This window comes from Tachysurus fulvidraco, chromosome 2 (assembly GCF_022655615.1).
Source record: "Tachysurus fulvidraco isolate hzauxx_2018 chromosome 2, HZAU_PFXX_2.0, whole genome shotgun sequence".
Lineage (NCBI taxonomy): Eukaryota > Metazoa > Chordata > Actinopteri > Siluriformes > Bagridae > Tachysurus > Tachysurus fulvidraco.
The window spans coordinates 42529683-42554682 of NC_062519.1; the positions used below are offsets into that span (position 1 = coordinate 42529683).

Here is a 25000-nt window from a genome sequence, read left to right on the forward strand (position 1 = left end):
GTTTCTAAGGTGTCCAGAGGTTTTCGCTATCGAGCATCCAGACCCAAATATACATATTATATATAAATATGTAACTCTCAGCACTCGATTTCAGAACACTGTGTAACCCCAACAGAAATCCATTCATTCATTTATTCATTTTCTACCGCTTATCCGAACTTCTCGGGTCACGGGGAGCCTGTGCACGGGGAGGCAGGATACACCCTGGACGGAGTGCCAGCCCATCGCAGGGCACACACACACACACTCTCATTCATTCACACACTCACACACTACGGACAATTTTCCAGAGATGCCAATCAACCTACCATGCATGTCTTTGGACCGGGGGAGGAAACCAGAGTACCCGGAGGAAACCCTCGAGGCACGGGGAGAACATGCAAACTCCACACACACGAGGCGGAGGCGGGAATCGAACCCTCAACCCTCATGAGGTGTGAGGCGAACGTGCTAACCACTAACCCACCGTGCCCCCACAACAGAAATGATATTGTTAAATATGTATAGAATCCACACAAAATTGTTCAAACCTGTGCACTTAAGTGGTGTATGTCATTTTTGACTTCACCTTTTCTCTGTGTGATTGTATAGAAGAAGCAGAACACGTGAGAGCTTGATCTTATTTTATACCACAGAAGGTTGAGGGCCCGAACAGTTGTACAGGGGCCCGAAACTGCCTACAACTGTTGGGATGGGGTATCTAGTGATTAAGGTGTTGGTCTACAGATTATAAGGTTGTAAGTTTGAATCCCAGTGCCACTGCAGGGCCCCTGTGTAAGACCCTTAACCCTCAGTTGCTCAGTTTTATAAATGAGATAAATGTACCTCGGTCTGGATAAGAGGCGTCTGCCGAATGCTGGAAATGTAAATACACCACTGTGTGACCCCATAAGTCATGTATGAAATCAGATGCATGACTTTAAGGATGGTGTTCGTGTTCTGAGGAGTAGCGAAGCGACAATCCTGCGTCCTTTCCGTTTCAGCTGAAGCAGCGAGAGTAATGAGTTACACCAAGTCATCTGAATAGACAGATCCCGTCTGAAGATTGCGGCTCGGTCATTACTCTGTCTAGACATTTGGCAGTCTTTATCCTCTGTCCCTGATGCACAGAGCTATTTGGCTCGTTTCGTGTTTCTTCTTGCTCGCATTACGCTACAGAATTACTTTGTAGGTGCGAGCCATTTACAAAACAAGTCCATCATCTCAGCCATCAGAGTTATATTTAGGTGACGTAGCTGGCGTCCGACATGGCTGGCATTAATCAGAGAAGATAAACACAGTTAATGACTCTTAATGAACAAGCCAAAGACTCCAGACCAAAGTTAGAGGAAGTGATTCGATAAAAACACGATGTCTCAGGAGCAGAGAGAACGGTATGCTGGCTGTGTACGCTACGTTTAAGCAAATTAAAATTGTAATTTTACAGGTGTAGTGAAATGCTTTTAGACCGTCTGTGTCCTAAAAATAGAACAAATGAGTGAAAAAATAATAAAGGATTAAAAGGTGTCTCTCAATCTCTCTTTTTTTCAGTTTCTTTCTCTCTCATTTTATCTCTTTCTCTCCACACACACTCTCAATCACTCTCGTGTGTGTGTGTCTGTGTGGGCGTGTGTGTGTTAGGAAGGAGAGGTGGGAGTGTAGCATGTGTACTCATGAGTATGTGTGTGTGTGTGTGTGTGTGTGTGTGTGTGTGTGTGTGTGTGTGTGTGTGTGTGTGTGTGTGTGTGTGTGTGTGTGTGTGTTGGGAAGGAGAGGTGGGGGTGTAGCATGTGTGCTCATGTGTGTGTGTGTGTCTGTGTGTGTGTGTGTGTGTGTCTGTGTGTGTGCTTGTTGGGAAGGAGAGGTGGGCGTGTAGCATGTGTGCTCGTGTGTGTGTTAGGAAGGAGAGGTGGGGGTGTAGCATGTGTGCTCATGAGCATGTGTGTGTGTCTGTGTGTGTGTGTGTGTGTGTGTGTGTGTGTGTGTGTGTGTGTGTGTGTGTGTGTGTGTGTGTGTGTGTGTGTGTGTGTTGGGAAGGAGAGGTGGGGGTGTAGCATGTGTGCTCATGTGTGCTCATGAGTGTGTGTGTGTGTCTGTGTGTGAGCTTGTTGGAAAGGAGAGGTGGGGGTGTAGCGTGTGTGCTCGTGTGTGTGTGTGTGTGTGTGTGTGTGTGTGTGTGTGTGTGTGTGTGTGTGTGTGTGTGTGTGTGTGTGTGTGTGTGTGTGTGTGTTGGGAAGGAGAGGTGGGGGTGTAGCGTGTGTGCTCGTGTGTGTGTGTGTGTGTGTGTGTGTGTGTGTGTGTGTGTGTGTGTGTGTGTGTTGGGAAGGAGAGGTGGGGGTGTAGCATGTGTGCTCATAAGCGTATGTGTGTGTGTGTGTGTGTGTGTGTGTGTGTGTGTGTGTGTGTGTGTGTGTGTGTGTTGGGAAGGAGAGGTGGGGGTGTAGCATGTGTGCTCATAAGAGTGTGTGTGTGTGTGTGTGTGTGTGTGTGTGTGTGTGTGTGTGTGTGTGTGTGTGTGTGTGTGTGTGTGTGTGATAGAGAGTGTTCATGAGCTCATCACTGATTGGTCCAACCGTCCCTCTTGTTGTGACACTTGTACATGTACCGAGCTCTTAGCATGTGCTCTTTTGTCACAGTACAGTGTTTATCTGTCCTCTGAGTTTGTGCTAATCTTCGTTTGCCTTTAAGATAAAAATCGCTGCAGCGCTCACACACTGAGATACTGAGAATCTTTGTTGAGATTGCAAGAAATCATGTCACATTATATAAACGTTAATCTAGTGTCACATCAAAACGTCAGAAAAATCAGAAAGATGTCTCACATGGGAGTAGCGAGTGTGAGAGTCACACAATTATTTTTATCATAAGAGCCATTTTTCCGAATTTTTGCACCCCGATGATGCGTGAGCTGTGACAGTAAGCCCCGCCCACCGCCAGCATCATTAAAACTCCATCACTAATGACTATATTGCAGCACATATGGCAGAGTCAATGATTAGATTTTGAGATTAAAGCTTCCTGAGATTCCAGGACTTAAATGTTCAGAAGGATGTAAATTAATAACACACATCAGCTTCGCATCTGTACGAATTCATGAATATGTAATGCAGTGTCAAGTAGCATCTCCACAGGGTCTGAAATACCGCTCCGCCTCCAGCAGCGAAGCGGCCCGTGACCGACTCGGGTTTATGATGAGACAGAGACGTGCTGGTGAGAGTAAGAGGATCTATATTTACTGAAATTTAAGACTGAACATCGGTCCACGTCGTGGATCCGTAATCTCCCCCGAAGGTGCGTTAAATCTGACGAACAGTCGAGCAGCGTGAGCTCGCAAATCTCGCCATCTCTTGGCTCGCGTTTGTCACTCCGGAGCTCTGGTGATCAATGATCTCGCACGGATATCAACATGTTGTCGCTATGCATCATTTGCGATTCATACAGAATGTGAACAAAAATGTTGCCTCCTTATCGCTCCACACAAGTAGGGCCTCGGGGGAATTCGAGAGTAGAACGCAAAAAAACAGCCAGAAAAAGCATGAGAACAGGATTCAAACAGAAGAAAAATGGAAATAAGAGCGAGCTGGAAACGGAGCGAAGGCCGAGAGATTAGAGGAGTAGGAGGCGGAGGTATAGAGGGGTTTGTGTACACAGCGGCAGCACCGCGGGACAAGCAGATCTCTGCAGAGCCGCTCGGCTACGTGGGCTAATGTGTAGGAGAAGATGTTTGCACACAGAGAAGAAGGCCGAAGACCCCCTGCCGCTCGCCCCCTGTCATTCCCCCCCTGTCGCCCGCCCGCTCCCTGAAGATCCAGATACTGTGACTGCAGGGGTTCAGAAAAAAGCAAGCAATATAGCAGCAATATTCAGTACAACAAAACGCTTTCAGAACGAAAACTTTTAATTGTCCGTGAAAAAAAGTTACTATAAGTTATTTCAGTTTTATTTAACAACCGTTAATTAACTTCCAAAAAAACAAAAACTGTTAAATAAAATAGGATTCGTTTCATTCTCGTACCTTATCATCCAACTTCTTGGCACAGAACGCGAACTCGACGTATCCGTTGTTGCCTGAAATTTCCTCAGCATGGATCTGACGGAAACAGAAAAGCAATTCGTTTGATTTCTTGTGTTTTGTTGTTGTTGTTGTTGTTGTTGTTGATCTTATTCCGTGTTCCCAAATGCAAAAATCCTGACGATACTCAGAGATTTACTTACATGATTTTTTGAATATAAAGAGTTTTCATGCTGCCAGTAAAATGAGTTTTAATCGTGAGAGTCTATGCTATAGTCACGCTATGGTCCAGGATTTAGGAACGTAAGGAATAAAAGATGAACGGATGTGTGTTTATATGGAAAAAATCTAGTTTCTGTTAAGGTTTCCATTACATTTTGGCAGATGTCCTTACTGAAGATTAAAGGAGTTGAGGTAACCTAGTGGTTAAAGTGTTGGGTCACCGATTGGAAGGTTGTGAGTTTGAATCCCAGGTCAACCGAGCGGCCACTGCTGGGCCCCTGAGCAAGGCCTTAATCCTCAGTTGTATGAAATGCGATAAATTGTAAGTCTCTCTCTGGATTAGGGCTTCTGCTGAAGGGGTGGTAGCTTAATGGTCCTGGAATTCAACAGAGATGCACTTAAGTTACCATGAACATGAAGTCACAACAGACTTTGTGTTAAAATTCTCGAATGTACTTCCTTGTTCACGCAACTACACCGTTTAGTCCATAGAGTTATAGAAGAGAATTGATTTAGAATCAAACTCTCCAGTGTCACATAGATGAGGATGAGGTTCCTCTTAAGGTTCCTTCCTCATGTCGTCTCAGGGAGTTTTTCCCTCCCCACTACCATTAGAGAAAATTGATGAATTAATAATTCATATCCTGAATTTAGAATTCTGACCTGATTTGAACTTTTCTGACAAACCAGAATTGAGAATTCAACCTGAGAACCCGGTATAAAATATCAATGAAGAGATTTGCAGAGTTTTCCGTTTGAACCCACAACGTGTTCCATTTCTATGAAGTGAGATTAACAATAAAACAAAAAGGTTATGAATGATCCGATTAAAGATGTAGGACGGACACAAAGGATATTGATGATGAACGAACATAAACAAGTGAAAATCCAGAAGATATTTTAAGGAGCAGGGAACAGCTTCATCCTGTCAGACTGTCAGAAATTCCTTTCCTGTCACTTCACACAACAGCAACACAGCGTTCAGGGAAAGTCCTTGACAGCTTTGGAGTGTGAAATAAAGAACAGAGGCTTAATGCACAAGCTTAACCAATGTGAGCTGCAGGATCGAATCTACAACTAGTGGGGAATTAATTAGGATACACCACAGAGCCCAGACGTCATTAGTGTTTATTAAAAAGTCTCCAAATATAAAGGTTATTGGTGTAAAACACGGCTGAAGCATGAACAGGTCGAGATAGAGATCGATATGTGATCGATCAGGAAAGGAGAAAAAAAAAATCTCAAAAATCTCTTTCAAAATTTAATGTGATTTTTTTGCTAAAATGAACAACTTTGGAAAATGCGTCTACAGTCAGTTCCATTTTTATTTTATTTTAGACATTATACAGATAATAGGTGTTTGTAATATGTACATTCAGTTCTATTTAGTTTTATTTCATTTTATTTTTTCATTTTACAAATAATAGGAGGACACGGTGGCTTAGTGGTTAGCACGTTCGCCTCACACCTCATGAGGGTTGAGGGTTCGATTCCCACCTCCACCTTGTGTGTGTGGAGTTTGCATGTTCTCCCCGTGCCTCGGGGGTTTCCTCCGGGTACTCCGGTTTCCTCCCCCGGTCCAAAGACATGCATGGTAGGTTGATTGGCATCTCTGGAAAATTGTCCGTAGTGTGTGTGTGTGTGAGTGAATGAGAGTGTGTGTGCCCTGTGATGGGTTGGCACTCCGTCCAGGGTGTATCCTGCCTCGATGCCCGATGACGCCTGGCATAGGCACAGGCTCCCCGTGACCCGAGAAGTTCGGATAAGCGGTAGGAAATGAGTGAATGAATGAATGAATTTTATAAATAATCCTGATGATTGGTCTTTTTGTTGTACCATTAACAAGTCTGCCAGGTCTGTATATGGCTAATTGTGTTAGCTGTAAACCAATGTTGTATCAGTCAGCTGTATGTTCTGGTCTTTATCAGCTTTATCAAGACTTTGACAGGAAGGAATTAGTGTTGGGTCTGTGGTGAGATCAGAGTTTGCGATGACCCATTAGTTCCTCAGGAGCTCTTGGTTACACTATTATAAACTGTTGTAGAAAGGACGTTATTTACATTAACATTATTTACATTAACATTATTTACATTAACATTATTTACATTAACATTATTTACATTAACATTATTTCCTGTCCAGTGTCAACCAAATGAGGATGAGGTTCACTTCTGAGTCTGGTTCCTCTCAAGGTTACTTCCTCATATCATCTCAGGTTTGATCATTAAGAATAGGGATAGATATATCGTATTTTAAATTGTAAATTAATATTTTTAAATTAATTTTAAACTTTAATTGCATGTATTCATTTATTTATTTTTCTTAATTCTTCTTATTTCTATTATTATTATTTTATATTTTTCTTTCTTTTTTTCTATACTTCTGTAAATCTGCTTTGAGACAATGGGAATTTTTAAAAACGCTATACAAATAAATGTAATTTAATTCCATTGTATTCAATTTTATTCATTCATTCATCTTCTACCGCTCATCCGAACTTCCCGGGTCACGGGGAGCCTGTGCCTATCTCAGGCGTCATTGGGCATCGAGGCAGGATACACCCTGGACGGAGTGCCAACCCATCACAGGGCGCACACACACACTCTCATTATCTCACACACACACACACACACTACGGACAATTTTCCAGAGATGCCAATCAACCTACCATGCATGTCTTTGGACCGGGGGAGGAAACCGGAGTACCCGGAGGAAACCCCCGAGGCACGGGGAGAACATGCAAACTCCACACACACGAGGCGGAGGCGGGAATCGAACCCCCAACCCTGGAGGTGTGAGGTGAACGTGCTAACCACTAACCCACCGTGCCCCCTACTATTCAATTTTATTTTTTTACTATTCTATTCCTAAACTAATTTCATTCCATTCTACTGTTTTTATAACACTGACAGTAAAAAAGCATTTCTCTGCATGTCGTACTCTTTATGATTGTGTATCTGACTAATAAAATTTGATTAGAAATTTGGAGTAGAGTTCTAATTAGGTTCATATTTATGCCAGAAACATTAAATAGCTTCAAAACGAAATAAATCTGCAGTTACAGCAAATCATATCCAATCAACCCGATTTACCTCAAAGTGTGAACCCTGTCTAGTTCCAGCTGCAGCTTCAGCCATATTAAAGACCTTAATAAACAAAGATTATAATAAAAATTGGTTTATAAAATACCACCGCTCATCACCAAGCGACAAAAATGTCAAACAAACCTCGACTGTGTGGTGTAAAGTGTGTAAGATCTGTGTTCCGTTTATTAAAAGCAATCGATAAATCAATAAATCTGTAAATGGAGTCGTAACACATGCAGGCAACGACAAACATCTAGAAAAATCTATAAAGACAAGATCACAGGTAGGGTTGCAAAATTCCAGGAATTTTCAAAGCTGGAAACTTTCCATGGGAATTAACGGGAATATATGGATATAAACTGGGAATTTTTAAAAAAAATGCAGAGTTGCCTATAACAAGGAGCTTAAATGTGCTTAAATTGAAGCATAATTGTGTTCAAAACGACAAGATTTAATGTAATTTAAGTTAATTTGTACCCTGAGCTCCTCGGTCACTTGCACACAGCACACTGCTTACTGGAAGGCCATTGAGGCCAAACCCCCTGCAGGTACTTACATTCTTCTATAACATGCACAGTAACACTTTATTTTAGGCTCATTTAACTAGATGCTTATTAGCATGAATATTAATAGAATATTGGCTATTTATTAGTGCTTATTAAGCACATATTAATGCCTTATTCTGCATGACCTTATTCTACATTCTTAATTGTACCCAATACCTAAACTTAATAACTACCTTATTAATTAGAATAGATTACAGCAATCATAGGGAAATATGCTTATTACAATTATTAAGTTTATTATGTTTATTACAAGCATAATAATGTTTATTATACTTTTGTGTTTCTCAATGAAAGAATCAATTAAAGTTTTACTTACAATTAAATAAAATGTGTATTACCTTGCATGCACGTCTGCTTATGACCAAACAACATGTTTATTTATGGTTGTATACGATATAGTTTATATAAATTTTGCTATATTTCCAAATAATTCCCATAAATTCCTTTAAATTCCCATAAAGTTTCCAATTTGGAATATTTCCAAAATTCCCCAGATTAAGTTCCCTTGGAAAGTTTTCCGGAAATTTACTTAAGGGCCTCGCTCAGGGGCCCGAGAGCAGCAGCTTGGTGGACCTGCGATCTGAATTTGTCCATATGACGGACATACAGTAGATACAAAGAACAGTCCGAGACTATTCAATCATACTCACAAAGGGGGATACAAACTTTTAAACAGCTATAGTTACAGTGAGTTATTGTTTTGTTACTAATATCTTAATCTATGGGATTATTTTTATAATAAAGAATCATCTGTGAAACCTAGCACATAGATATAATAACGTTATTTACATCACTGTGCTGTTGAATTCTCTGAACTCTGATTCGTCCATTCGGTCTTGGGTTTATATTAACGCTCTCGTTCTTATGCTCTTATCGTTTCTATGGTAACAGAGACTTGATAAGAGAGAAAAATAGAAGCTGGGAAGAGAAAAGGGGAGGAAGTGAGAACAGGAATTAATTTGTTTCGTGGGAAAATTCTTTGAGATTATATCTAATGTAGCTATAAACGGATAATAAGTCCGAAGTGTTCTTCACTCAATAAATTAAATTGTGTGGGTGTGAGAGGAAGAAAACATTGCAGTGTGTGCTGTTATAAAGAAAAGGTAACAATTCTAACCCTAATGCTCATTATATTCCTATAACTGCAAGTCTCAATGCTCTTTTTCTTCTTCTTCATTTTGTGCTAACATCACCACTGTGTTCCTCATGTTGGAGAGTAAATTCCATGGAATTCTGCACATGCTGTTCTACTGCTGGCTGAAAGCTTTCAAGCTGAACACACAGCATGATAATTGGAGTAATTTACCTGCTCTGGGCGAGTGCGCAGGAACATCCATTCAAATCTATTAACACCTTAATGGAAGGCCAGAGGAAAAGAACACCTCACCCTGTAATGTTTTATTGTAGATGGTGTTTAGGTCTGAAAGATGGGCTTTGCTCTTTTTTCTAGCCTCCTCTTCATCTTCATCTCTCTCACACACACATACACACTATTGTTGTGAATAAATGCATCAAAATAAGCAAGAAATGTTTCAGATCCCAAAACAGTGACAGTGGCAAGTAACTTGGTAAGATAATATATCATAGTTTCCATAGTAACAACTCATTATTAGGGTTGTGTTGACAAAAACAGATAAATAAACAATGGGCATCATCGTTAAATTAATATTGGCTGAAAGTTTGATTCTACAGGAGACATATGTGCCGCCTTTTTAACGGTTCCCATGGCAACAAAGTCGTCATGATGATAAAACAAATAAATTGCGATTGGTTGCTTTACATGTCAGTCAGATGCCCTCTTGGGTCGTCCTTATTCAATAAAAGCTGCTATGGAGTCTAGACCTTCTGATTATTTTTGTTTTATTCTTTACTTAGCGTTTTTATGACAAAAAATTTATTTTGAGATTCAGCCAATTTTGTGACAGTAACAAAATCTCAGAAAAGTGAATCATAGCGCTGATGTATCGCGATATCGATTAGCATTATCATATCAACAGATATTCTGTAGCAGAACTCACCGTAATGCTAGACTTTCCGGCATATTTTCCGTATTTCAGTAACAATGGCTTCACCATCTTTTTCTGAGCCACTATCTGTTAAAGACATAAAAATATGTGCAAATTTTTCGGATTGTTATTGAGAGGAAATAAAACATTTACACACAGGTGTCTTACCTGCCCGAGTGTGCACTCCATCCCACCCAGGAAGTCATCATCACGGGTGCCAATGCTGTGGGTCCCGTGAATGTCGTAGACCTCAAAGCGCAGCTTCTGGACCTCCTCAAAGTAGTAATCTAACAGCAGGACTTTGGCAAACACTGGGTTCAGGTTGCTCTTGATCACTTCAGTGCGATCCAGCTGAATAAAAAAACAACACCAAGACAAGAACGAGATCACAAACACAGCAAGGGTTTTTGATGCTTGTCATAAATGCTGTAAAATATATAAGGAATAAAATAGTTATCATATAAATATGTATATTTATATATTTAAATCCTGAAGTATTTTGCACTTATTTCTTGCACACTCTTCGTTTTTCTGACTTGTTTCTCAAATATTAAAAAATATTTAGTGAGCACACTAAAAAAATTAAACATTTACCATTTAAAGGACCAAAAACTTTACATTTTAAACCATTAAAAAATGTATGTACAATAATCCAAGAGGAAGTATCTGAGGTATATCACAACACCCTTTACTCTCAATAACAAATACAAGGATCAACAAAGTTACAATCATGTTAGCCATCTAGGTTTTGTTATTTAAGTAATTAGCATGTTAGCCAGCTAGGTTTTGTCATTTATGTTCTTAGCATGTTAGCCAGAGAGGTTTTGTTGTTTAAGTAATTAGCATGTTCGCCAGCTAGGTTTTGTTATTTACGTACTTAGCATGTTAGCCAGCAAGGTTTTGTAGTTTATGTACTTTGCATGTTAGCCAGCTAGGTTTTGTTATTTAAGTAATAAGCATGTTAGCCAGCAAGGTTTTGTTTTGTACTTAGCATGTTAGCCAGCAAGGTTTTGTAGTTTATGTACTTTGCATGTTAGCCAGCTAGGTTTTGTTATTTAAGTAATAAGCATGTTAGCCAGCAAGGTTTTGTTTTGTACTTAGCATGTTAGTCAGCTAGGTTTTGATATTTACGTAATAAGCATGTTAGCCAGCTAGGTTTTGTTAATTAAATACTTAGCATGTTAGCCAGCTAGGTTTTGTTATTTAAGTAATTAGCATGTTAGCCAGCTAGGTTTTGTTATTTAAGTAATTAGCATGTTAGCCAGCTAGGTTTTGTTATTTAAGTAATTAGCATGTTAGCCAGCTAGGTTTTGTTATTTAAGTAATTAGCATGTTAGCCAGCTAGGTTTTGTTATTTATGTACTTAGCATGTTAGCCAGCTAGGTTTTGTTATGTATGCAATACGCATGTTAGCCAGCTAGGTATTGTTGTATGCAATACGCATGTTAGCCAGCTAGGATCTGTTTTGCTATAAACAAATAAACAAAATATTACAAAATTGAATTGTCGAAACGTTTGGGTCAAAGGTGATAAATAATGAAACACTAACATAGCTAACACAGTCACGAAAACACGAGCAGGGTTTCAGCAGCTCGTGAATCTCTTCTTACGTTTCATTACTTAGTGATTTATTCACAAAGGCTGTACAAATATTTCAACGTTAGCCAAATTAGCTAGTAGCTAATTTAATACACTGGTTCTTTGGCTAATATTTTTAGAACATCTCTTGTGGTGTAAACTGTGTCTCTTCAGGCATTTATAAGATAAATATATAGTGATAACTGTACACACATAGCCTCACAGGTTCTCCTCTACTATTATTATGTATCATTAAGCCACAAAAATGAATGTATTGTACATCTAGAACTCATTTAATGTGCTTATAGACCGGATGGATCACGTTCTAAATGTTTACTACAATCACTTACTCTGAGTAAAAAAAGTAGTTGTACACTTGATTGACTTCACTGCTGTGTTCAGAAACTGTAGTTGTGTAGAAGATTTAATTTAAAATAAAACTAAAATCTGTTTGGGGGTCACGGTGGCCTAGTGGTTAGCATGTTCGCCTCACACCTCCAGGGTTGGGGGTTCGATTCCCGACTCTGCCGTGTGTGTGGAGTTTGCATGTTTCCTCCGGGTACTCCGGTTTCCTCCCCCGGTCCAAAGACATGCATGGTAGGTTGATTGGCATCTCTGGAAAATTGTCCGTAGTGTGTGAGTGAATGAGTGTGTGTGTGCCCTGTGATGGGTTGGCACTCCGTCCAGGGTGTATCCTGCCTCGATGACGCCTGAGATAGGCACAGGCTCCCCGTGACCCGAGGTAGTTCGGATAAGCGGTTGAAAATGAACGAATGAATGAAATCTGTTTTCTTGTTCAAGTTTGCTGTTGGAATAGAAAGTGACTTAGACATTTTCAATCAGTGTTAACAAATAACTTTGTTTATCACCAAAAGTCTGAACTAATATGATCTCATTGTTCTTACAGAGTAAGGAGAAAAAAAGTGTTGCAAATTATCATTGTATAGTATATTTTGTAAAGAAATAAGAAAAATGACTTTTGTCACTTTTGTCACTTGTTGCTTAAAGAAAGTGTTAAAACTTATACAAGCATGAAATTTCCTCCAACAAGAATATGAATGAGCTGCTAAAAATAACCTGATCTTTTAAACTGCTTTTAAACTTCCAGCATTCGTCAGTGTCTGCACTTTGCATTGTTCATCTTCGTGCATCTGGCTTGTTGGTTTTGCTGAACTGTTGCTTTAGTATTTTATTTGTAGAGCACAACATATTCCCAAGAGTTATACATTAATAAATAAATTAATAACATTAGAATGTGGCCCGGCACACAGTGTATAGAGGACCCATAAATCAGATCCAGAGACCTGGTAAATGCCCGTGGTAAGACAAAAGCATGAGATCGTCAAGAGAACAAAAGGCCCGAGAGGTAGAGAATGTAAGGAGGGAACATACGGAGAGGGAGATGTGAGTTGGACACAGAAAATCAGATGTGAGTGGGTTTCGCTCCCACTCGGTTTAAGCAGCCACTATTGATTTGCATGACAATGGCACTTCCCTGTTAAAAGGGAACTGGGAAAGCTAAGAGTAGAAAGCCTAATGGTTTATATCCTCTCTACGTACATCCTTAAACCCCAGCACCTGAACTCGCCCACTGGCCAAAGCATGAGTGTGAGCTGCACTATGAGCATCGCTGCCGGCACTCTAGGCTAGATGAAATGAAGAAAGTTCCCCTCAGTCTTCTCAGATCTATAACCTGTTATTATACACTATACATCTATGTGAAATGTTTGTGGGCACCTGATTATCGCAGGCATATGTGGCTATTCTTCCAGCACATAATTGTATAGAATGAGAGGCTTAAAGATCCCAGAAGAAAAGGGTGGATCTGATAACAGCAAACGGACATAACCCTAGAATCGGATGCTCCACAAACACAAATAGTCAGGTGCAAACACTTAGTCTGTCCGTTAGCGTAACTACTTATTCATGGTCTCTTTTTTTTCTTCTTCTTCTTTGTATTTATACATTGTGTTTTTATTCTTTATAACTTTATTCTTTTATATATTTGCATTTCTTTTTCTTTGCTGCTGTAACAGAGAAATTTCCCCATTGTAGGACGAATAAAGGTACAGTATATCTTATCTTATCTTATCCTATCTTATCTTACCTTATCTCATTTATATTATCTTAGTCATATAGTGCACAAATATTATTTTAATACAGTACAAAAGACCAAAGTAAAAGAAAAAAGAAATTAAACTTTAGAAGCTACTTTAAAGGTGCCATATAAAAATAAAGTTATTATTATATTATTATAAACAATTATGTTTGTAATCAGTGTTTTCTAGATTATTGGGTAATGTAGAGGGTAATGTGATGATTATCAGTTTGTAAGGTCAAGGTTTTTTTAATTCTGACACAAAGCTGATGACAACAATCACAATTTTGTTGAGAGTTTGATTGAATTCAAGACAGACAGGGAAAGTTTAGTTCTGGGAAGCTATTCGTAGTGTCTGTGAGCTTATATATTCTGAAGAGGGCAGAAAGAGCTTTTATCCAAAGCCCGATATTCGGCTGTATTCAAATTTCACAGGAGGAATCACGTGCTAACCTGTTAATCTTGTGTTTAAAAGCTTAGTACTGATATGAATGAAGTTCCTTATGCTTTACAATGAAATCTGAGACAAATTCAGTCATGTCATTTATTTCCAGCCTGACCATTTTATCCATTTTAACATGAGCTATTCATCAGCCACCATGTAATAAAGCTGTACAATCTCTTAATAATTGCTTCATTCAGTCAGACCCTAGCACAACGAGGAGGTCTGATTTAATGTATTGTTATCTGACACTTTCAATGTCACAGCAGTGTGTACTGAGACTGACTCACGCTACAGTGAATCATGTGTACAAAAGAAGACACGATGGCTCATAGTTTATCACGTAGACCTGGAGCTCAGCAGACGCAACAACTGACGGCATAATTACGGCCTTGGATTAACACAAGGAACAACCCGTCACGCTGAGCGAGGTACCGATGTGACGCGTAAGACGCCTACGTCGATGTACACTGGAATTTAGGCTGCTTTGTTCGACGTATATACAGCAGCTCGCGTCCCTGTGCAAAAATGTATTTAAGCAAAATCATACTCAATCAAACTGGTCAAACATTTTCTCAATGGCATTTTAGTCTGTTTGAACCTAATGATGTAAAAGAGTCTTTGGAAATTTGGTTTCCATTATTGATTTCTTATGTTTGTCTAATTAAATGCTCTCTAATATGCTTCCCTTTTTCCAGGTGTCGCTTGTTTGGGAATAATTGGGTGGAATTCATGTGCATTTTTTGCAGAATTGTTTTACCAATGGGGCACGATTGCCTCACACCTCCAGGTGTGTTTAGGGGTTCGATTCCCGCCTCCACCTTGTGTGTGTGGAGTTTGCATGTTCTCCCCGTGCCTCGGGGGTTTCCTCCGGGTACTCCGGTTTCCTCCCCCGGTCCAAAGACATGCATGGTAGGTTGATTGGCATCTCTGGAAAATTGTCCGTAGTGTGTGTGTGTGTGTGTGTGTGAATGAGAGTGTGTGTGTGTGTGTGTGTGAGTGTGTGAGTGAATGAGAGTGTGTGTGCCCTGTGATGGGTTGGCATTCCGTCCAGGGTGTATCCTGCCTCGATGCCAGATGACCCCTGAGACAGGCACAGGCTCCCCGTGACCCGAGAAGTTCGGATAAGTGGTAGAAAATGAATGAATGAATGTTTTACCAACTTGGGGCAGTTCAGAGATGTAAAATCTAAATATATATGTTTTATATACAGTATTTAGCTAATTTGCTAAGCTACTGTCACATTTGCATCTTGAACTATCCTGGTTATGTAAATCAGTCTAGCGTGGCGTACTGCTGACTTCCTATTCCATAAAATATGACAACTACGGAAAGAAATCACGGCTCTCATTGATGGGGATTTTAAATGCTTTTTAAAACTGCCCTTGATGTAAAAATATTTTTAAAAAAATGCAAATTACCCTAAAGTTGAAAATAAAAAGTAAAGGAATAAAAATAAGACACAAGTTAGGTACAAATTAAAAAGAAATAAATATGTAGTATAGGTAGAGTGATGCGTGTGAATATGAACATAATGCCATATATATATATTATATTTTGTTATACATTTTTCATTGGTAGGTGTAAAAGTTACAGAAATCCATTCTCAAGAGGCTGCATACCCTAGATTATAGAATTAAATTAGCATTAAAATTTTATCTCTCTGTACAAGAATACAGTAGACAGCTACTGTAGTGTGGGCGAAGAACACAAAGCCACACATGCTCTCGTCCTCCCTGTAAAGTAAGCAGTTAAAAAAACAAATGCAAATAATAACGACCCTGATGATGCTCTCACTCCTGTTTTTTTAAGAGCGGTACAAATAATAACGCAGTAGGGCAGACGCAAGAAAAACACATTATGTGCATTTAACATCGTTTATATAAAAATATAACTGTTATATTTTCTGCCCAATACGGTATGATTTTATTACCATATGTTCTGTTGTCTTTTGCTTGCAAAACATCAGAAACTTCTCAAGTTTTCTTACTTTAAATTTATTACCAAATGTTCCAAAAGATTTTTTTCTTTCAAAAATAATACAAATTATAAAATAACACCCCGAGGCCCCGATTTCCTTTAAGACCCAAAATAACGAGTACTAATTAGCGCGTGTGTTCTGATAAATTGGGCACTGCACTGACTCATGAGGAATCATTTAGTGAACAATGTCATGTATTTTTATATTATGATATTTAAATGAGATTTTTCTGTGTGAGATAATTGTTGTTGTGAATATTCTACACTATACAAAATTTTATATACGTTATATACTCCTGTATAGCAGCAATGAGACATGTTAAAACTGTTTGGATTTTGATCTAAATGTGTGGAAAAAGAACATGAGGTTATTAATTAAGTATTAATGAGGTGAATAATAAGTCATAATGTTCTGGTTATTTTAAGAGCATAATTTCTATGCATAATACAAAAGGTCAAGATTAATATTAGACTTCTATTTAAATGTGTTTGTATTTATCCCTAATGAACAAGTCTGATGTGATGTGACAATAAAGGTGACTTGACTTGACTTGACTTGACTTGGTGAGAAAAAACTTCCTTAGATAGAAGAGGAAGAAACCTTAAGAGGAACCAGACACAAAAGTGACCCTCGTCCTCATGTGAGTGACACTGAAGAGTGTGATTATAAACTGTTATAAACACCAGAGAGTGTTATTATGAATGCTAAACTGGATGATTTGGCTCAATCCATCCATGTCTAATGAGAAGTCCAGTTATGATGAATATAATCCACAAATTATTAAGCCTGTGTGACTTCCTCCAATCAGCAGTTAATTAATATGATGTCACCAGAAGACATTATGTTTTCTCAGGTGCCTCAGAGGACTCATGACCCCCAGGATAAGAGCCACTGTTTGTGATGGACAGATAGAGCTCACAGGTTTGAGTTTTCATGTGTCATTCACCCGCTCAGACATGTCCCACGTCATCGCACCTGAAAGTCGTCGAGTAAAAGACTCATCCTTAATCTTCCCCAAAACAAGAGAGGCTTTTTAACTTTATAACGAACACGTGCACATCTGATGACGGTGCTGGGTGTCAAACTGTAGCTAAATATTTTATCAACAAAGCTTAAAGTAAATACTATTACATTTACATTTCCAGCCTGCCTTTTTAGGGTTAAGGGCCTTGCTCAGGGGCCCAGCAGTGACAGCCTGGTGGACATGGGAATCAAACTCACAACCTTTCAATTGTCCAGCACCTTAACCACTAGGCTACCACAAAGGCTCCGTGCGTACTCGTTCCTCCTAAAAACTCTCGTGCGAGGCCATTTGCATACATTATCATGGATTTTGACCGACTCTGTCTTGCCACTGTCAGAATTAATGACCTTCCTGCAGTTCGAGAGAATAATGCATTCTACTCCAGGTTTGTCTTATGACTAATGAGAAAGTGCAGCTTTCCGCAATCATTCATGTTTTCAGCTCGTTTTCATACGTCTTTATAAGCACAGAATTGAGATGTATGAAATAACGGCAGGTCAAAAGAGCCAGAACAAGCGGGAATGTCATTTCTTTCTGGTTATACACGGAGGCTGAGTAAACATCGAGCTCCAACCCTTTATATTTTGAAATGTCATTCCAGCTATTCATCATCTTTGTTCCTGCAGCATGCTGAGACCCGAGACGCTCTGTATTTCAACGTGACAAACCGCAGATTCAGAAAAGCAGCAGGGTTGAAAATTGCCGGATTGAGGTACACGTAAACAGAGTCGTGGGCAATTAGTTGCTGAGTTTCTTCTGTTTTATAAAGCGTCATTTGATCAAGCGAAGAAAATAGACAGCACCGGTCCTGTCTGAACCCGTGCACCATCCCTCACTGGGTTTACTTTGTTCTTTATAATGTGCAGTTGTAATAATAAAGTGACAGGATTAAGATTGCATTCCGACATGTTCCCGCAGACAGTAAATCACCGACTGTCTTCAAAACCACGGCTGTGGATTCAGATAATGTTTTACTGAAACAAACACAACTTCTTTCATATGGAAAACTGATGGAAAGCTTCTTCTTCTTCTTCCATTTCTCAACGCTTTCTGCTGCTGTGAAACGATCCCTCACGGGACCACACACACTAATGTTTGCAGCCGAGAAGCTCTTTAACTGCAAAATCAATTTCACTGGCCTTTCAACCTCTGAAAATAATCCAACTATTCAAATAGTTAGTCTTATTATTTAAATATGTACAACGATATTTTGGCTATTTATTAGATGTTTCGGAGTTTTAGATTAAACTCATTTCAATTACAAATCCTGTTGAATGGGAAACAGGCTAATTAATAAAAAATAAAAAAGAAACACAATAATACTCTATAATAAGCTGGATACATGTATTAAATATGTAGGGAATAAAACACGTTCAGGATGCGATTTTATAGAAAAATAATCACCGATAAGGTGACGTTGTTACAGTCCAGTCCTGTAACAGCACACGAGTTTTTATCCATTTATACAATAGTTACGTTTAATGCCCACAAAGCAAGTTGGCTCCTGTTATCATTTATATTATAGCAGCTGTAATCATCCCTTCCATCAGCAACTTGTTTTATTTCTCTCACAGTTAACAAGAACATAGTTAAAGCCGGCGAAACGATTTATAATCACACTCTCCGGGGTGAGCTGCTTTGTGACAACGGTTAAAAATTATATACAAAATTGAATAGAATTTGAATAGAATAGAAAAAGCACACAGGTTGTTCTATTCTATAACACACATGTTAAAACTCCTTTGTCTTGAAAACCAAAATCTACAGCTTTACCTCTCTGACTAGTCTAAAGCACCAACACTCGAAATCATCAGCGCTTCAATGATCACAGTTTTATCTGTTTATGATTAAACGTAGATTATGTGAAACATCCATCATATGAATCCCTGTAGAAACACTGACATTACACCAAGAGCATTAATAGAATCCTGTGAACTCTTTCTGACCAATGACAATAGAGTAAATATGGTGTAAATATATCCAGGTGAATGGATAGAGTTCTAAAGGAAATGTCTTCTTAAATCAATTGTCCTTTTTCTTTTTTCTTTTTTTTTAGGTTTTTAGCTTTTAGATTCAGGTTTTTAACATAAAGTTTTGTTGTTGTTTTTTTTTAGTTTTATTTTAAAGATATTTCTGAATCACATAAAACCGTTGAGGAAATGTTTTGAGATCTTACATGACGTATCCTGTCAGAAATCTTCTAGTCGAACATAAAAAGTAAAAGAAAATAAATGTTTTTTAACTGAAATTAAGTTGTGAAAAGGAACTTGTTGAAGATTTTATCAAGCATCATTCAGTCTCAGACTGCATAAGACTGTATTATTAAGCATTAGCAAGAATCTAACTAGCTGAATTGATGCTAGTCTAACCTGGCATTAGAGTATACGCAGTAAATGCTAACAATTTACCTCAGCATACTAGTTATTACCTCAGCATGCTAGTTATTACCTCAGCATGCTAGTTATTACCTCAGCATTCTAGTTATTACCCCAGCATACTAGTTATTACCTCAATATGCTATTTATTACCTCAGCATGCTAGCTATTACCTCAATTTTTCTAGTTATTACCTCAGCATTCTAGTTATTACCTCAGCATTCTAGTTATTATCTCAGCATACTAGTTATTACCTCAATATGCTAGTTATTACCTCAGCATGCTATTTATTACCTCAGCATCCTAGTTATTACCTCAGCATTCTAGTTATTACCTCAGCATTCTAGTTATTACCTCAGCATTCTAGTTATTACCCCAGCATGCTCCATGTGAGGAGAGGTTCTGGGTTAGTGTTTGAGCACCAGTCTGTGAGTGTTGTGTCCTTAAACAAGGGCCTTAACACTTTGTCCTACAGGGAAGCTGTATTAAGATGAACCCTGTGCTCAGACCACAACTTCCTAACAAAGAATTTCACTACGCTGTAATATACATGTGACAAATTACAACTTCTTCTAGAATTCTCAAAGAAATGGAGCAAGAACCAGGAAACACTTCATTTTAGACAAATCTTTGCTTAGACTAGAATATCGAAACAGGTCAGGGGCAAATCCTCACTTTGCAGGTTATCTGTATTCAGACACATGTGGATAGCTAAAGCGCTAACTATGTTGTGTAGCATGAGAAGCTCAGAGCAGATGATGAACCGGGGCATTTGTTTCTTTAATTCGGTTTCTTCTACACAGATGATGAAGAAAATAATTAAGACTAATTAAGTATTGCATTTTAGTTAAATAAAATACTTTAGTTTATTAACAAAGAACAATTGCTCAAATATTTTCCTCAGAATTTATAAGAAGCCACACATGTGCACACGCACACACACACACACACACACACACACACACACACACACACACACACACACACACACACACACACACACACACACACACACACACACACACACACACACACACACACACTCAGCTCACACTCACCTCTGTCCACTGCCCTTGGCTCTGCACCAATAGGATGACACAGGGGTCTGACTTTTTCAGCGTGTCGCGGTCCAGCAGGGATTTACAGGACACACGCAGCTCCACTTTAGTGACGCAGGCCACCGGGCCTCCGATCCCGGCCACAGGAGAACTCGCTTCCTGAGATTCACTCATTCTGGCTCAGCGTGAAACAAGCAACCAAAGATACCGAACAGGGAACGATGGGAGATTTAGAATTCGCAAAGGAGCAGCTATCAAGATGATTTAAAGGCATCCGCTGGTTAAGGAAGCAGGACAAGCGGTCATCTCTGTCCCAAGTTCTCTGTAGATGACGTTACACAGGGATGTTCTCCAGGTACATCAGGATGAGAACCGTGTCTACCTAAATACACAGGAGACATGTTTGATTTATTATTTTGAATCATCTCAAAGTCACGTTATATGTAAAGTTTCGAATAAGAATCGTTCTTTAGCACACTCTATAGACACGAGCGGATCATGTAGTTCATCAGAACCTTTATTTCAATTAGAACCCAACAGTGTGTAGTAGAACCCTCGTCTTGATGCTCATACAACCATCACTTTATGACGCTGCACCCTTTCATGGTCAATACTTTATGCACAGCTCATTAATTATGCAAAGAAGCAATTCTGTGGGGTGTGAATGCAGATGTGTAACACACACACACACACTTCATCTGTAAGGTCAAAATAATTCACTACATTTATTCTGACGACAGCAACAACGAACAACGTTAGAATTTATGACATTCATGAGCAGAGATGTGAAGACAGAGTCTGAAGTCTGTAGGTGTCTTATACACTGAATGTAAGGTAGTGTCTACACACACAGACACAAACACACACACACACACACTAACACACACAAAGACACAAACACACACACACTTTTGCTCTCTGTGTCATTCTCTCACAGACACATTCTAAGTCTCTCTTATGCTCTTTCTCTCTCGTGCACAAACACACACACACACACACACACATACACATATACTATGTTTATTTCCATCTCTCTCACACATATACTGTATCTGTCTATTTCTATCTCTCTCACTCACTCTTTCACACACACATACACACACACACACACAAACACACACAAGCAAATATACTATGTCTGACTTTTTATTTTACACTCTATCATATTCTCTCATACACACACTCTCACACACACACACACACACACACACACACACACACACACACACACACACACACACACACACACACAAAACACACACAAACACCAGTATACTGTACTGTGGTTTTTCTCATACACACATACTCTTGCTTTATGCTCTCTCTCTCTCTCTCTCTCTCTCTCTCTCTCTCTCTCTCTCTCTCTCTCTCTCTCTCCCTCTCTGTGTGTGTCACACACAGTGCAGTATGTACATGTTATTTCATTTTCTCTCTCCATCACATACACACACAGACACTGCCGTTCAAATACATATCTATTTCTTGATTTTTTTTTCCCCTTCACACACATTCACACACACACACACACACACACACACACACACACACACACACACACACACACACACACACACACACACACACACACTTTTTTCACCTCTATTCCCGCTAAATGAAAGCTATAAATGTGTCTAGTGGCTTGTTATGGATGATGTATGGTGCAAATCCACAGCACTGAAGTTGAGCTTGTGTAGAAATCAGAAACCGAGATGGGATTTTTAATCGAAATTCTGCGAAACGGAACCGAAGTTTCAGTCAGTGTTGGATTTAAATGTCTATATAAAATGATTCACTCCTGTCTCCATTTGTATTTACTGCCAAAAAAACACCGAGAGCAAATGATAAGTAAATAAATATAAATACACAGAATACACAAGATCTTTTCAAACTCAGGCGCAATGGGAACTTCTTTTTTATTGGTATATTTTATTTTTGCCAAACAAAGCGCACAACGCACAGCGCACAGCGCACAGCTCCAGCGCACACAACGCACAGCGCACAGCTCCAGCGCACACAGCGCACAGCTCCAGCGCACAGGTACAGCGCACAGCGCACAGCTCCATCTTTACAGGAGCACAGATTTGGACATGTGGACACTGATGGACGCCTTGAGGAGTTTGTTCAGCATCACTAGGGCTTATAGTCACTCAATCTGCGCTTTCTAGCTTCACAACCACTCCCTAATCCATTATATTTCGTAACAAAGACAAGATACACACACACACACACACACACACACACACACACACACACACACACACACACACACACACACACACAGAACACGGTTAGAACCCATTACTCCCCGTATAACTGAGTACAAACCCAGCAGTATGTTGGATATAAACTGGAAACGGCACGTGCATGACAACACCTGGAGTCCAGCTGTATTTGACTATTTCCTTTTTCACTTTCGTTTCTTGTTCAAATCAAGATTTAAGTGTTAGTTTCGGTGCATTCACTCAGCATGAGAAGCTATAAGCAAAAACAAAACCTCTATTCTAATTTATTTACAGAAATGCTCAAGCGCGCGCTCGCGATCTTCATCACTAGCGTTTTTTATACCTATTGATAATTTTCCCGTCGTTTACCATTATAAAAACACACAGCCGTAGATAGGAGTCTATAAATGTTTTACAAAGGGTAGAGAGTCTCACCTCCTGCTGACGCAGCCGCTTTCTGGCTCAAATGCTTCCTCCAGAGCTGCTGAAAATTTCCGAAACTCGGCGCGCAGTTGGAGAGAGTGAGGGAGGAGGAAGAGGAAGGGTGGGAAAGCGCGCGCGAAGAACGGGGAAGGAGGAGGAACAGGATGAGGAAGAGGAAGAGATCATGAGCGATTAGTGTGGGAGCGTGTGGTGATGAAGGATGAGCAGGAAGAGAATGCATGAAAATGTCGGGTGGAAGAGGAGGAAGGGTTAGGTGTCGTGAAATAGATGATGATGATGATGATGATGATGATGATGATGATGATGATGATGATGATGAACAGAGCACAGTGAGAGGAGGAGGAAGAGGAAGGATGGATAAGTGGGGTGAGGATGGGGTCGTTGGAAGAAGAGTCAGAGGTCATGATAATGATGGTGATGATGATGATGATGATGATGATGAGTAGAAGAATACACTCAGAGGAGGAAAGGTAGTAAAACAGGTCCAGGATAAATACGTGTTAAATATCAAGTGTAAAGTATGGTGATGAGGAGGGGGAGGAGGAAAAAACAGTGAGAATGGGATAACTATGAGGATGAAGAATAAGAAGAAAGTAAAAGTGGGCTGACGATGAGTTCATGATGATGAAGACGTGTTAGAGGTATATAGTGAAGATGAGGAGGGATATGATAGGGCGGTGATATGATAGATGATGTATAGAGGCCGAATGGGGTCAGGGAGATGTTGAGGAAGAAGAGAAGTAGTGTAGTGGTTTAGAATGAAGAAGAGTAAAGAGATCTGAGGGACGATGAGGAGGAAGAGGAAGGTTGCAGTTTGGCATAATGAAGATGTGGTGGGAAAGATGGCAGTGAGGAAGACTATGAGGAAGGATGTGAGAATAAATAAAGAGGTTAAAAAGTATAATAAAAGACAGAGAGAGAGAGAAAGAGGAAGAAGGAGGAAGAAAATTGTTGAAAACCTGAGGCAAATTCTTGAAAAGGAAAATCTTCTATTTTTAAATATTTATAATTTTATAATGTATAATTTTAAATAGTCCAAAAAAAAGAGTAAAGGTTTACACCATATTAAACTGCAAAAAAGGAACAAAGATGGCATGAATCAGAAGAAGAAGAAGAAGAAGAAGAAGAAGAAGAAGAAGAAGAAGAAGAAGAAGAAGAAGAAAGTAAAGTATATTGGTCTACTAAAGATATCAGGTGAGTAAACATTAGACTAATGCTGCCTAGCGTTGCTTATTTCTGCCTCGGGGTATAAACTTGTTGCATTTCTTTTGATTTAATAAAACATTAAATCTATATTCGCTTTTATTTATCTGCTAAAATAATTCTAAACTTTTAAAAATCAGTGATTGTTCCAAAATTATGGAAGAAATGAAAAATAGAAACATTAGCAAGACTTTGCCTTTCTGCTCAGGATTAAACTGGCCCTGCTTTTAGAAATGAAAACGTATTAAACTTTATTACTATATTTATATTCTATTCCTTTTCCTGCTTCGTGTCAATACTGTTTACATCTGCTTACATGTATAGGAGAAGAGAAAGTTACAGCAGTTCCAGAACATTAATATAACTATCAGTGGATAAGAAGCAAACTTCAGGATGGGAATAATTACATTCTTCCTCATGCCACCTGGGTGTTGATTAGTTTACTACAACAGCATGATACACAGTGTTTTATTCCTTAAATAGTTACAGAAGGACATTTGAGTATACAGTGAACAGTATCAATTTCAAGTACTGTAAATATTTTCTACTGCTAAAGACTTTAAAGCATCTTAGTGGTCTGTGATAAGTTTACGTTTATATGGAGTGGATTCGTCTGCAGATGAAGTGTAACAACGTGATTTGTTCAGAGACGAGAGGGAAAAAAGTCTTCATATCTATGTGATCGGTACGATAAACACTCCATC

General features: G+C 39.2%; 1 protein-coding gene across 1 annotated transcript in view; it reads right to left on the reverse strand.

Moving 5' to 3' along the window:
* The window catches only part of cpne7 (copine VII), a 64304-nt gene extending 40924 nt beyond the window's left edge, over positions 1-23380 (reverse strand). Inside the window, exons 1-5 of the mRNA XM_027136615.2 lie at positions 23085-23380; positions 20428-20809; positions 10040-10222; positions 9884-9958; positions 3995-4069 (exon numbers count right to left, since the gene is read on the reverse strand). Coding sequence (XP_026992416.1) covers positions 3995-4069; positions 9884-9958; positions 10040-10222; positions 20428-20601 — 507 coding nt within the window. The 5' untranslated portion in view covers positions 20602-20809; positions 23085-23380. The remainder of the gene's footprint in view (positions 1-3994; positions 4070-9883; positions 9959-10039; positions 10223-20427; positions 20810-23084) is intronic.
* Positions 23381-25000: the final 1620 nt, after the last annotated feature.